The sequence below is a fragment of the Lepisma saccharinum genome, chromosome 22, assembly GCF_977018435.1.
Source record: "Lepisma saccharinum chromosome 22, izLepSacc3.1, whole genome shotgun sequence".
In the NCBI taxonomy this organism is placed as follows: Eukaryota; Metazoa; Arthropoda; class Insecta; order Zygentoma; family Lepismatidae; genus Lepisma; species Lepisma saccharinum.
In genome coordinates this window covers 61,440,735-61,456,291 of record NC_139250.1, presented here as the reverse complement: position 1 = coordinate 61,456,291, position 15,557 = coordinate 61,440,735, and the positions used below count along the sequence as shown (strand labels likewise).

General features: G+C 35.8%; 1 protein-coding gene across 1 annotated transcript in view; it reads left to right on the top strand.

Moving 5' to 3' along the window:
- Positions 1–1,897: 1,897 nt before the first annotated feature.
- The window catches only part of LOC146004894 (uncharacterized), a 57,057-nt gene continuing 43,397 nt past the window's right edge, over positions 1,898–15,557 (top strand). The window contains exon 1 of the mRNA XM_083143922.1: positions 1,898–2,067. Coding sequence (XP_083000048.1) covers positions 1,898–2,067 — 170 coding nt within the window. The remainder of the gene's footprint in view (positions 2,068–15,557) is intronic.

The following is a 15,557-nucleotide window of genomic DNA, read 5'->3' as shown; positions in this document are numbered from 1 at the left end:
AATAATTGTAAAAAGAAATTTATGGCCTGCATTTGGAGGAATATCAGTTGATTTTGTCAAAGATAACAATATCTCTTCCAAGTCCAAACTGGTGAATGCCACTGCTTTTCTTCCAGTATATATTTGCAATGTTATCAAGTACCCAGAACTTGAACACAGAGTCCAATTTCTAAAACCGAAAAGAATTGGTTTTCATCTAATAAATTGTTTGGCTGAATGTTTTCCGTAATATGGTATATTGCTTTGATTGATAGACAAATTTTCATCTATCCCCCAATATTTTTTAAGGCAAATTTTATTTTTCCCGGAAACGGCCGCAATTTGAAAAGTCTGTCAGCGCCACCATTCTTACTGTTGTCATTGAGATGCAAATTCCGAAAATTAATTCAAACCTGTTGCATCGTATGCTTTCTGCAAGAATCGTTGGACTGTCATTTTCTTTGTTCCAAAACATGCGTTTATTTGGATACTTGGCGTACCCTGACAACAGAATACCACCAAATACAACCAAAATTTCCTCTTTTGTAACTGAAAGATTTATGTTTTTTGGGCAGCATACAGATTTGTTTGTTCACATATCAAGTCAAGAACATCGTCACTGAAAAATAATCGGAAGAAATCCAACCAAGATTTACGTTCACTAGCCACATCAGGTGGAGGAACCGGAGTACAAACAGTAACCTGCTGAAACGAAGGTACCGTCTTCTTCCATGCGATGTTTCTTTTCACAACACTTACCTTGCTTTTCTTGCATACAGGTTCTGATGTTCCCTCCTCTGATCCCACAGGTTTCACAATTTCTGGCGAAAGAGAATGGTCAAGTCTGTCAGTCAATAAATTTTTCTCACACTGTTCTTTATCTGAATTATGGTCTTGAAGTGTTTGCAGTTCACAAATACTCAGCTATATTCTCCGGCCAAGATGATCCAAGTTGGCATCATGGTCATCATCTGACTTATCACTGTCTTGATCAGTGTCTTCCGCCTCAATTGGTGGAGTAATATATATGAGGTGTTCTTCTTTGCAATCCTCCTCCTCCAGAGTTGTTAGAATTTCGTGCATATTCAACCTGATTCATGGAAAAAGATTTTTGAAGAAGAAGAGCATAGAACGTATTGATAAATTAGTGTTTGAAGTAAAAACGAAAACAGTACATGCCCTCTTTATGAATAAATTTAATTATTTTCTAACAATAACAAAATACAAACATTGTTGTGTAACAAGATTCAACAATTACTAGATAAAGAAATCATGAAGGAAAAGCTAGTGCAACATTTCAAGCAGAATGCAAGCCGCAATCACGAAACAATGGTTTTCAAAGAGGTTGCTAAGAAGAGCGTACAATTATTGTACACCTAAGTTTTATTGTTTCCAGATATCTATGTAAACCGGTTCTTTGTGCAAATATGGACTGTACACAAACATGCAATACACAGCTTCCTGGTGAACAAAAAAAGTTACATGAAATGTAAAATAAAATTTATTATTTGAAATTTGCTTACCCAGTGCGTGTTACTTGAAAATCTCTTTGAACCATTTTAATACTTATTCTTCTTCTTCAGCATCAACAATCACAATTGCCACGACGTTATTAAAAATGTGATTTCTCATGTTCCGAAAACCGTCTTATAGAAATACAGAATCATTTTAAGAATTTGATAGAAGAAAGAAGAATATTAGTGAATACAGAATATATTGCACACTATGCACTAATGGGTAAATTTGTTAATACATAAAATGCTTTTATTTTATAAGTAGTTTTTAACGGATAATATATTGTCACAATAACGCAAATGAATCCATTCTTGAAATTTTATCCGTGTTTTCATTGCTCCATTTATATTCAAGTCTTAATTTCAGAGAGAATATTTTTTACTTAGTACAATATAACACAAAAATGGTAATGGAATCAATGTTTATGCACAGTTCTAGAAACGGGGCATCAACCCAAAGAAGAGTATATAGTATTTGGAAAATTCTATCCTCAACAATTCAAGAATATGCTGAGAATTCTTCACTTCATGGCGTTTCGTACCTGAAGAAATCTTCACTACCTTGTTCATTCAAGTAAGTTCACCAAAATTGGTTAATATTAGGTCCAAACATAGATTACTTTATTTATTTATTTATTTATTTGCCATTTAAAGTGAAAGATATATCTCCAACTACAGACTCACAAATATAAAAATATGAATTTGAGTGAAATGAAATCGCATGCGTATTACACGTAAGTACCTAGGTAACTGTGTGTCTCACCTACGTCACAAACTGTTTCGATGTGGCGTCTAGCAGCCATGATTGAGGTCCGTTCTTGTAAGGATACGCAATTATATCGGGTGAGCGGGAGATAACAAACGCTTACGTGGTGGCTATTTCCTTGCAAACGACAATTAAATTGGCATTCATCATGGCGGCTGTGCGCATCCTGACGTCACATGAACCCCAGCTATAGATATAATGTATAATAATGACGTGCACGTATATAGTAAGCTCCGCGACAGGTTAAGTTTGAAGCAGGTTTTATGTATCATTCCACGCGAGATCTGAGCTCAGAATCTTCCTTGCCAGTCTTGCCTCAACTGCCGAGCTGCTAACATCGCAGACACTCAGAAATTCCGCAGTATTGCCAACCGCACAACACATGAAAACCCTCACATGCATGTAATGCGGAATGTATATTTGCCTCTTTCTGTCTCCTGAAACATATAGTTTTTAAAGTACTTTCTGCGCATAGATTATTTCAAATTCTATATTCCTTATTTGAGTGGGCCATGTTCAGCCTGAGGCTGATCTGCCACCTAACCCATGTCATTGAGTACATTTAAATTTACATTTCTTGTATGTACGTACAAAACAAACCGTACGATTTAAATATAAATTACTGCTTTTCATCAAAAAATTATAATAAATGTTACAGAAATAAAATGATACGTGAAATGGTGAAAAGACAACATAAAAATAAAAGTAAAATAAATGTGTCATTACTTAATGCAAATCGCGAAATATCTTCGAAACACGAGGGCATGTGTGTATTTTTGAGCACGCAGAAAAGAAAAAGACAAAGGCAAAAGTAAACGACAGACCCCTTTTGAATTCAATGACGAGTTATTGTTTTTGGTTTCGAAAGAAATAATCTATCAAAAACTTGGCTGTTTCTTTCGCAATAGATCCGTTTCTATAAGACACACGCAGTTCAAGTTTATAACACCAAAAAAGCATGATTTGTTATTGGTGATATGTACAATGAAAAATATTGTCTGCTACTATTACTCTGTTTGGTTTCAATTTATGAATCACTTCACTAAACCAGGATTCAAATCTTCGTCTGTGCATTTCTTGGTAATAATCACCCTTCCCGTTCCTTGCATGGAAGAGTAAACATGCGTCTTCAAAAAAGCCTTCATTGCCACCAGTGGGTGAAAAAATATACGCCCCATTCCCCTTTTCTGTCGTCTGCTTTAAGCCCTGGCGGTGGTTTGCAAGGTGGTATCACGCTTGATTTAATGTAAAACCCGCTTTGACGCATGTCTAATCCAAATAAAAATCAAATTTATTCTCACGGCGAAATCTTTTAATACCGCGGAAATTCTTTTGTCGTAAATCAACAAACAATCGTTTCCTCCTCCTGGTGGCAAATCACCTCACGCCCATTTTTATTTTGGTCTTGTTGCTGTAAGGAGGAATATGTATTTAAAACAACTTGCTTGACTTTGAAGAGCCTTTCCCTTCGGATGGTGCCCAAAATAACACTCGGCCAAATCCTCGCCCTGAAAGGCGATCTCGATTCAGCCATTCTCGCCGCTGTATAGCAGGATTAGCAATAAATCACGATAAAAGGGTTAAAATAGTGGGATTTGCAACACTGGTATCACCGATTCTACGAGCTCTGCAACATATTCAGTTTCGCTCGACTCGCTCTGGAGTTTCAGTGTCTCTTCAACGCAATAGACACCTCAGTTGACGAATCTGAGGTTCCACGTTCGTCTGATCAGTAACGGAGTAGTGTGATTTGTGGTACAACCATTTCGATAAAAGCTGAACCCCCCCTCAGGCAGATTTGGCTACACTTAAAACTTGCTCAACATTATCATATGAGCTTTTTGCTCAAGTGTGGTACTCCGTCTAATCCAAGATTTTTGAAAAAATGCCCTCGGGAAGTTCCTGTGAAATGATGAGCCCCCTGAGATTGATTTGACTACACTTACAAAAGGCACTTCTGTGAGATTTTTGTCCATAAGCTTGTTAAAAATATGCCCCTCTTGATATTTTTTTTGCCCACACCTAAAACTAAGCTCTTGCATCATGTTATGTATCAAATTATGATGCAAGAGCTTTTGTGTTATGCAACAAATTATGATGCAAGAGCTTTTGCATTGTGCAACAAATTATGATGCAAGAGCTTTTGAATTATGTTGTGCAACAAATTATGATGCAAGAGCTTTTTTGTATTACATATCAGTTAGTATTGTGAGAGTGGCTGAGGAGTACAGATGTGTTGTTGCAGTGCTCCTCTTATTTTTTTTAAAATATAGCAGATTTGTATAAATTGAATTATAGGTTTGTTTGATTCAATATATAGAATTTTCTAATATATTGAACAAAGGGTTTATATTTGCCCTAGTTTGTTATACAAGATCAATACATAACACATGGTATTAGGTCAATGCCTTTCCATGCACATCACGACATGCCTGTGCAGACATGCAATTGTGAAAGGTCAGTGCTTCAGTGGATCAATACTTATTCTATCTTTGTGCATGTAGGCTATCCTGTACAACCTGTCATTGGTTTATTAAGTAAAGAGTTTTGATTTGAACCCCAAGAAATTTTATATAAATACCAAAGCCAAAAATATTAACACACACACACACATACACACACACACTAAATATACAAAACACACTGCTGAACCCAACTGATATTTTTTATTAAGCATAGAATTTTGATCTGATCCCCGATAAATCTTATATAACAAACAACAACAAAAATGCCAAATCAAAAATATTGTAATCAATGCAATAAGAATATAACCAGCCCCAATTGGGCCAGGCATCAAAGGAATTGTAATCCAGACAAATGCAGAACTCCCACAAAAATATGCCCTAAATGCCATAGAAAATATAGCATGGAATACTTCAATTATAAACATAAAGGTACTTGCTCTGCACAGTCATCAACATTGCCCCCTCAACCATCTACATCTGGTCTGAAAAGGAAGCATGAAGCACCTGTTAATGCTAGAGCAGCAAAGCAGCCACGCTATGCACCACCTATCCATCGCAGTTTTAACGGCCAATTAAGGGATCACCGTTTTGTATCAGAGCCAAGATGTGACATTAAGAATTTCTTGAACAGTATAAATCCAGATGTGCAGGCAATTCTAAATGCACAAAATGGCTCTTATAAGCTGTCCCTCAAATTGTTTACACAATATAAGAAGCCAAATGGCACAAAATTTACACAGCCCCACATAACAGAAACTGTACCGGTATATTCAAATGCAAATTCAGACAAAATAATAAGCAGTTTGATAGATCAATTGAATATTAAACACTCTGAATTTGCTGCAAAAGAATCAGGATAGAGCCTATGCGGAACTTCACACAAGTTATATATTAATATTTCTGAATTCAACCCATTACAAGGATCTACATATCTGCCATTACCTGCCAATATCAAAAACAAAACAGCCGTGGTTAACATAAAAAATAATGATGAGAAATCCTTTTTGTGGTGTATTTTATCTGCTTTGTATCCAGTTTCAAGGAATCCTGAGAGAATAAATTATTATAAACAACATGAAAATGATTTTGATGAGGCAATGGAGGGTTTAGAATATCCAATGTCTGTTCAGAATATTGATAAATTTGAAAAAAAGGCCAGGGATATTAATGGTAAGCAATTATCTATTAATGTATTTATTTGTTCTACTGGCCGTGGCAATTGCTTGATAGCACCTCTCAGAATCAGTACATTTGATGATGATTCTGCTGTTCCGATTGATCTGCTCTTAATTGAAGGGGATGATACACACCATTATACTCTGATACACAGTCTTGAAGCTTTAGTCAGAAAACAACTAGACAAATCCAATACAATATTCAAGTTGTGCAGAAGATGTTTAATTGTATTTGATGGTAGAAAAATGGTGAATAGTGTTTGTGAAGAGAATGCAGAAATTGCTAAAAACAAGTTAATTGAGCATCTGAAATACAGTGGCAACCATAAACCTGTTCATATGCTTATGCCTAACCCAAATGAAAATGCCAAATTCAAAAAATTTGAAGCCTTGTTGGAACACCCAGCATATATAGTCTGTGATTTTGAATGAAACCTCAAAACTCTTGCATTCTGTAGCCCAGATCCTGAAGAATCTTCAATTACATCATACCAGTTACATGAACCTTCTAGTTTTTATTACGTTGTTGTACAGAATGGTGTTGTTAGTAAAGAAGATTTATACATGGGAGCAGATGCCATCAAAGAATTTGCAGATAGAATAGAAAATGAGTGCCATGACATAGCATCTAATGTCTTATTAAAATCAAAACCTATGTTGCCTTTAACAGAGAAACAGATTAAAGATTTCAACAATTCAGAAAAATGCCCGGTATGTGATTGTGGGGGGATAGGTTCTTTGTTTGAGAATTCCAAATAAGAAAGCGTTTTATAGCCAAGAGGATATAGTAAAATGCGGATCTATATTCTGAGAACTTGACAAAATACAGAGAATATATATATATATATATATATATATATATATATATATATATATATATATATAATCGAAAAGGCTTCTTCTTCTTTTAATGGCTTCTTCTTTTAAAAGGCTTCTTTTTCTTTTAATATGGAAAAGCTTCTTCTTCTTTTATTATGGAAATGGCTTCTTCTTCTTCTAAAAAGCTTCTTCTTTTAATATGGAAAAGCTTCTTCTTCTTCTATTATGGAAATGGCTTATTCTTCTTCTAAAAGGCTTCTTCTTTTAATATGGAAAAATCTTCTTCTTCTTTTATTATGGAAACAGCTTCTTCTTCTTTCAATATGGAAAAGCTTCTTCTTCTTTTATTATCAAAAGGCTTCTTCTTCTTTGATAATCGAAAAGGCTTCTTCTTCTTTTCTTCGTTTAATTTATTATCTTCCTTTAAAGCGTAATCTTATTTATGTGCTCGCTTTCCCCCCGCTTCTTTGTCAAACAATACAAGCTATACTTGTAGAAAGAGTAGGGTCGACTAAACTGACAATAGCGCCACCTCCTATTTGACGACCAAAGGGGAAAACCAGGATCGCCAATAAAAAGCGCTGCCAATGGCCCAGTGCGACTAATAAAAAGCGCAACCGAAAAGTGCTTCGGGGCGTCTAATTTGACACAGCGCCACCGGGGAACGGACAAATGCAAAAGCTGACGATGTTCTCCTCGTCAGAGAATCAAAAAGAAATTGAGATGAGTTACATTTCTGAATTCATTTGCTCGCTTAATGACTTTCGTAAATGTTTCATCTGCGGCCATATTCTTAATTCTTTTAATTTACTATATACATCATTCTATTTACTTCTTTTATAGTATTTGAACTCTTCTTTTATATATTTCTCAATTTACTATAATATATATAATTCCTCTTCTCCGCTCCTAGTTTGTACAATGAGCTCTGCTCTTCTTTATATGGCGTGCTGCCATCTATCGTCGCTTCCGAGAAACCATTCCTCCTTGCAACATTCATTGTGTCGTGTGAAACTGGCACGTGACACCATGCCCAGTTGATGTGGAACAATTTAAAATGCCAGACATTTGGTGATTATCACAAGGCTTATTTAAAACTTGATGTCACTCTCTTAGCTGATATACTGCAGGCATTCAGAAAATCTTCCATGGAAAATTATAAGCTGGATCCAATGTATTTTTACAGTGCTCCGGGCCTAGCATGGTCTGCAATGTTTTTAAACACTAAAATGCAATTGGATCTGATCCAGGATCAAGATATGTATCTGTTTATGGAACAATATATAAGAGGAGGCATGGTGCAATGTTCTCAGAGATATGCCAGAGCAAATAACAAATATATTCCTGATTATGATCCAGCACTGCCATAAAATTATATACTGTATGTAGATGCAAACAGCCTCTATGGTTATGCTATGATGAAAAAACTGCCATATGCAGGGCTTGAGTGGGTTAAAGATTTCAATATTGAAGATCTTAAGGATTTTGAAGACAGTAACTATGGCCTGTTCTTAGAGGTTGATCTGACAATTCCAGATTATTTACACAACACATTTTCTGATCTGCCCCCAATTCCCGAGGTTAAGTGTTCACCTGGCTCTAAACAGAAGAAATTGATGATGACTCTAGAGCCGAAACAGGGTTATGTCATATATTACAAAAACCTCCAGTTCCTGATGAATCATGGTGTTCAAGTGACCAAAGTTGGAAAAGTTTTGAGGTTCAGGCACTCAAGATGGTTGAAGCCATATATTGATACAAACACAGAGCTTCGAACATCTGCAATGAGCCAATTTGATAAGACCTTGTTTAAATTGATGGTCAATTCTGTGTATGGCAAAACAATAGAAAATGTCAGAAAACATATTGATGTTAAAATAATTACTGACCCAAGCCGGAGCAAGAAATTGATTGCAAAGCCCAACTTCAATTACAGAAGAATTTATGATGAGAATATGGCACTTTTCAACATGAAAAAAACGAAGATTAAGTTTGATAAGCCTATTTATGTAGGGGCTGTGATATTGGAATTGGCCAAATTACACATGTTAAAATTGCTTTATAATGTGTTGAAGCCTTTTTATAAGGATCGTGTAAAACTGATGTACATGGACACAGATAGTTTTGTTCTTGATATTCAAACAGAAGATGTTTATCAAGATATAGCCTGAATTGTTTAAATATTTTGATACCACTGAACATTCAAAAATTAAACACCACAACAAAAAGGTGCCTGGCAAGTTAAAAGATGAGGCACTTGGTGATGTTATTGTGGCATTTGCTGGGTTAAGGGCCAAGATGTACAGTTTTGAAACATGTAGTGGCGCTGTTGCAAAAAAAGCCAAGGGCATTGGCAGAGTAAATGTTGACAAAGAGCTTGAATTTGAAGATTACAAAAATTGCCTCAAATCATGTAGCACAATCAGAACATCAGAAGATAGAATTCAGAGTGTGGATCACTTGTTGACTACAAATATTGTAAGAAAAGTGGCTCTGGACCCACATGATGATAAGAGATGCATTTTATCATGTGGCATACATACTCTACCATGGGGTCATTGTGATTTGAAAAGTGGTAATCAATGCCCAATTACAGAGCATGATTTGAAATAAATAAACATGCCTATGAACTTATTTGGGTTCAAAACACAGGCTATTATGGACCTGCCAACACCGCAACCCTCTTCTGATATAATATCTAAACTAAGTGCTTTGTTAATTATTCATCTGAACAGCATTCTTACAGATGTTGATGATGAAACAGGTAAAACATTGTACATATTTAACAATAATTTAAATCATTACCAATTACCTGTAGGTGGTCAATTGCAATTTATTACAACCCCTGAGGGTAATGTCAAGATTTCAGTAGGGAGAAATATTTATAGAATTAAGCACTCAAACATGATTTCTGGCACTGTATATACAGTTTCTGCTGGTGACTGCTTATATATTGAGGTCCCGGGATCCTATGACAAGCTTATACCTTTTTTTATAGAATTAAGAATTAGATATTCAATAATAAATAACCACTAAAACAAAAATGCCTAATGATATATTTGGCCATACAAGGCATGAAGATCACAGAGATGAGATTCTGATGCTTGATGTCAGAGTCAAGAAATTAAGAAGTGATTTGCAAGCTTTACAAACCACTCTGAATGCTAGTCTTCAACTAGAAATTACAAATTTGCAATCACAATGCATGGACCCTCTTCTTAAAATTGATTCTGAACTCAAATTATTGCTTCAGAAATATACTGATTTGGCTACATTGGATAATTTTCAAAGTTTAGAAGAAGCTGTAGCAGCTCTTCAAGCCAAATTTAAGACCCAGGCCACCAACTCTGAGCAATTGAAACAGCATTTGGAAGAGCAGATAAATAATATCCAGACACAGCTCCAAACAATTGTCAAAAGCATAAAATCACAAGAAGATTTTGATCTAGTGATTTCCACTCTAAAGGAACAGATTCAATCACTCCAGATACCTAATCTGGACCCCTTGAACAATGCCATAGCCGAGGTTAAAGAAAAAATTGAGATACTTGAAAATTTTTGTGAACAACTTGCCATCTTCTGATGCTTTGAGTGCAATAACTCGGAGTGTTGCCAACATTAAGCTGCAACTTGAAACATATGAAGATTTTGGAAAAATTCAAAGTACCATAACCCATCTTGAGGGTACAATAGCAGCAATGCAAAGTGATTTGACAAATGTACAAGAATCTCTAGAATCCCGCCTGCCCGGTATTGTAGACACACTTGTCAGTGTCCAGCAACAGATCACAAAGCTTGAACCTCAACACTGAATCTGAGCTATCTCATTTTCATCACTTGATCGATGATATCCAAACAAAACTTGAAATTTTACAACAATCAACACCCACTCAGGCAGATATAGCCCTGCTCCAAAATGCTATGCAAAATGTGGCTGATGCATCTGAATTAAATAATGTGAAATTGGCACTTGAATCTTTGCAAAATACTGTAACAAATCTGCCTACATCACAGGAACTTAAAAATATTAAGAGAGCAGTGAATCGCATATTGAAATCAGAAGATATCAAGAATATCCAGACAGAGATCAAACAACTTACTCAGACAGTGGCCACTCTACCAACTAACCAACATATTAATGAACTGCATGCCCTGTTTGAGGATATCAGAAGACAGGTCCATGATCTTACTGCTCAAAATTCAAAATTGGCAGTTGTTGAAAATTTGCAGCAAATTGTAGCTAATATCAAGCAACAGCTAGGGACCATGGAATCCAATCAAGCAAATGCTCTGTCTGTTTTTGCCACCCAGCTTCAAGAGATTGTGCAACAATACAAGAAACTTGTTGTGGACATAAAGATCAAGCCAGGCCATGATGATGTTGTTAGGACCATCAATGAGCACCTTGAATCTGTAACAAGCAGATTGCTTACAGCAGAAAAAGAAATAACAGGCATAATCGAGAATCCAAAACATACAGTAATTCTTGAATTGTACAGCATCCCCAACAAAGAATATGATTCACCATTTACACCAGGTGGCAAAATATATATGCTGTCCCCTGCACAATTTTATTACCAGTTTTTTGTTGGGGGCACACTGAGACCAATCAAGATCAAATATTGGCTTCAACCACAGGCACACCACTACCCCACCTTATCAATAACAAATGCTGACAACAAACAAAAAATCACAAGTGTAGCGTTGGAGGATTTTACAGATCCCAATACATTAGAAACATCTTATGCTGAAGATGATGGCTCTCTGGAATTTCATATACAAATAGGAGACAAATTATATTTAGAAAATCCTGTAGTATCAGCTGCTGAACACCCCATAGTTGCAATATTCTTTTTTACATATTATGTCTAGACAAATTATTGTTGATGAATTACACAGACAAGCCAGACATAATTATAAGAGACTGCCAATAGTCACAAAAGGCATAGATGATTTACGGCAGAGCGACTTGATTGAGATGGCAAGTGGACAGCTGAAAAACTTAGACAAAATCAACAAGGGCTAAAAGTATCTACTCACTGTCATAGACACATTTTCAAAATTTGCCTGGGCTGTGCCACTCAAATCCGAGACTGGAAAATGTGTTACAGAAGCCTTCAGGACAATCATCAATCAGAGTGGAAGATCACCGCGCTATTTGCAAACAGATAATGGCAAAGAATTTTATAATTCTGTGTTCCAACAATTTATTAAAACAAAGTCAATACAACATTATTCGAGTTACAGTGATCTCAAGGCCTCAATTGTAGAGAGATTCAACAAAACCCTAAAAAATCTTATGTATAAACAATTTACACTTCAAGGTAATTATAAATGGCTTAATATTCTTCCAGAACTTCTACATAAATATAACAACTCGGTCCATTCCAGAATCAACACGAAACCCTCTGATGTAACTTCATCTGATGAGCAAAAAATGATCAGGACTGTTTATTATCCTAGATACCAGCCAACAACAAGAAATGCCAAATACAAGGTGGGTGATCAAGTAAGAATCAGCAAATATAAGCACTTATTCAAAAGAGGCTTTACAAGAAACTGGAGCACTGAATTATTTACAGTGGTTCAAATTAAACCTGGGACCCTTAATACATATATAATAAAAGACCACCGAGGAGAAATTCTCAAAGGCCGGTTCTATGAAGAAGAACTCAACAAAACTAAACAGCCTGACATATATCTCATAGAAAAAATCATCCGCAGAAAAGACAACAAGTTATTTGTCAAATGGCTAGGACTTCCAGAACACAGGTGGATCGATGCAGAAAAAGTGATAATATGAGTACCTGGGATGTTATAAAAAGGCTGCCAGAACCTGAACAGCAGATTAAGAGAAATGGCAAGTTGCTGCCTGATAATATTAGATGTCTTATTGTTGGGCCATCAGCTTGTGGTAAAACTACACTAATGATTGATAATTTTTAATTGGCACCCAACTGGTTAGACTGGAAAAACAGGCACTTGTATGTTTTCTCTAAGAGCTTGGAACAATTAAAATATCAGCAGCTGATAAAGCTATATGATGGACTGGATATTGCCACTTTTGAATCAGATGTTAAGCCACTCCATGAATGTCTTGATAACTCTGTTGTTGTGTTTGATGACATTATACTGGATAATCAAAACAAGGTTAGAAATTTCTTTACACAGGGCCGACACAAAAACATTGATTGCTTCTACCTGGCACAGACTTTTTCAAAAATACCGTAGCAACTGATCCGAGACAACAGCAATTTTATATTTGTGTTTCATCAAGATCATACCAACCTCAAACACATACATGATGAATATCTAGGTGGGGACTTGAGCTACAATGATTTTTCCAAGTTTTGCAGTAGGTGCTGGAACCAGGACAGTTATGGGTTTGTCACAATTGATATGACAAGAAAATCCAATAGTGGCAAATACAGAAATATAATCAACAATTTTCTAGACAATGAAACATATATAAATAACCATGAAAAGGCCAATTATTGATGATCTTAAATTAAGAGATTATCTTGTAAATAGATTTAAGGGATGGAAATCAGAGAACCGAGGAATTTATGAACAACACAAACAAACAGAACAGCCTATTATTGATGCTATTAGTGAATTAGGTAAAAATATCAAAACTGTTACAGAACAAAATAAAAATTTGATCACAGAGCTTGTACCTGTAGCTGCTAGGAACATATTAGATTATCCAATCACCCCACTTTCCTGTATTCATTCACCTAGTCCTGTTGCTCCTCGAAGAATTGAAGCTACTCAGGATCCTATTGAATTGGGTCTTCTTGCTCAAAAATATTTAAGCACACCTAAAGACAACAAAGATGAGGTTTTTGGCTTATATGCTGACACAGAGCGTGATGGTAGCATCGTACATAGAATTGGCAATTTCAGAGTAACATTTATGGGAGATGATCTCATTGTATATTCAGAATCTCATCTTGGAGAAAGAGGTGCTTTTGTTAAATATCCCGGCACACCTGGATTGTGGGAACTGATGACTAGGAAAAGGCCTGGCAGCTATACAGATCAAGATTATGAGCATTACAAAGAAATATTAATAAAATCAGATGATCTATACCAGAACAATGATCCCACACAAAAAAGAGTCAAGTCTAGCAGTGGAGCAAAATACATCAACTTAATCAAGCCCATATGGTCACAAATCAAGACAGGTAGTGGAATCAAACAATACAACACCCTGCCTAAAGAATTTGTGTGGGTTGATGATGTCAGGAAACTTGTAGATAGGTTATTGGTGATAGCTGGGGAGGAAAATGCTGGGAACCACAATTTTTACAATGAAAAGGTTGGAATTATGGACATGATAAGCACAAAATTGTCTAATTTTATAGTGAATGACACTAAGGGGATTGGATATTTCATAAAAATTATTAATACTCTACCACCTAAATTTTGGAATATTTCTGAGGGTCGGGGGTTGGTTAATGACATTATAAACAAGCTGCCATTTGAACTACACATTCCAGGCTATCAGTATTGTGGTCCAGGCACAAAATTGGACCATGGATTAAACAGATTGGACCCTGGTGTTAATCCCCTAGATGCTGCTTGTAGAGACCATGACATAGCATACAACACACATTCTGATCTTGACAAGAGACATGTTGCAGACAAGAAATTAGAAGAGGCTGCATTTGGTAGATTTGTAAGCAAAGATGCTTCTTTGAGTGAGAGAATAGCAGCATTGGGGACCACCATAGGTATGAACACCAACAAAACTGGGGTGGGGGCTGTGAATATATGTATATAACAAACCTAGAATGAAGGCCAAGGGTGTTATGTATCAAATACCTTATGCAGGTCTTAAATCTCTTAAAACTATTGATAGTCTTTTAACCAAAAAGCAGCGCAAGAAAATAAATTCTTGTCTTGCCAAGGGCCATGGTATGAAATTGTTGCTTAGTACCACCCAATTAAAAAAATTACAGCAATCTAGTAAAAATCACATGTGGGTGGTTTCATATTTACTATCCCGGCCATCTTAGCAGCTTTGGGGGCTGTTGGGATCTTTGCTGGGGGATCAGCTGCTATAGCAAAAACAGTAATATATGCCAAAAAAATAAAGCAGAATTAGATGAATTGAAGCACCATAACCTGGTCATGGAGAAACAAGGCAAAGGTGTTAAGAGAGCCATGAATAAGTTTAAAAAATCAAGAGCCGCTTACAAACCAAGATATTGAAGCTTTAATCAAGCCACTGGGCATCAAAAATTTTAGAGGAGTGTACATGTCTGATTCTTTACCAGAACAACCACTCAACAAAGAGTGTGGCATTGTTAATTTGGATAAGTACAAAAATCAGGGCACTCACTGGATTTGTTATCTTAAATATTTAAAAGATGAGGCATTTGTGTTTGATTCATTTGGAGGTGTTCCACCTGAAAATTTAATAAAATATCTAAAATCAGCTAATCTTTATTACAATAATGCCCGTGTTCAAAATTTCAAAGATGTTTATTGTGGACATTTGTGTTTATCTGTTCTTAGATATATGTCTCAAATAAATAAACCATCAATTGAAAATTTTCAAAAAGCCCTGTGGTATCTGAAACATCATGGGGGTATTCCATCTCACCAGCCAAAATTCAATATTGAAACTCAAATTACATGATGATATAGTGTATCCCAAAACAATAGCTCTCAGAGCATTTTATGGCATGTACTTGATCCCTAATATTACACACCACAACAACAAAATTGAAGTAGGGGATCAAAAAATTGTCATCACTCCAGGGCAATATAATCTGTCCACTCTAAATGCTCAATTACCCAGAGGTATAGTATTAACTCAAAATTCTGTCAC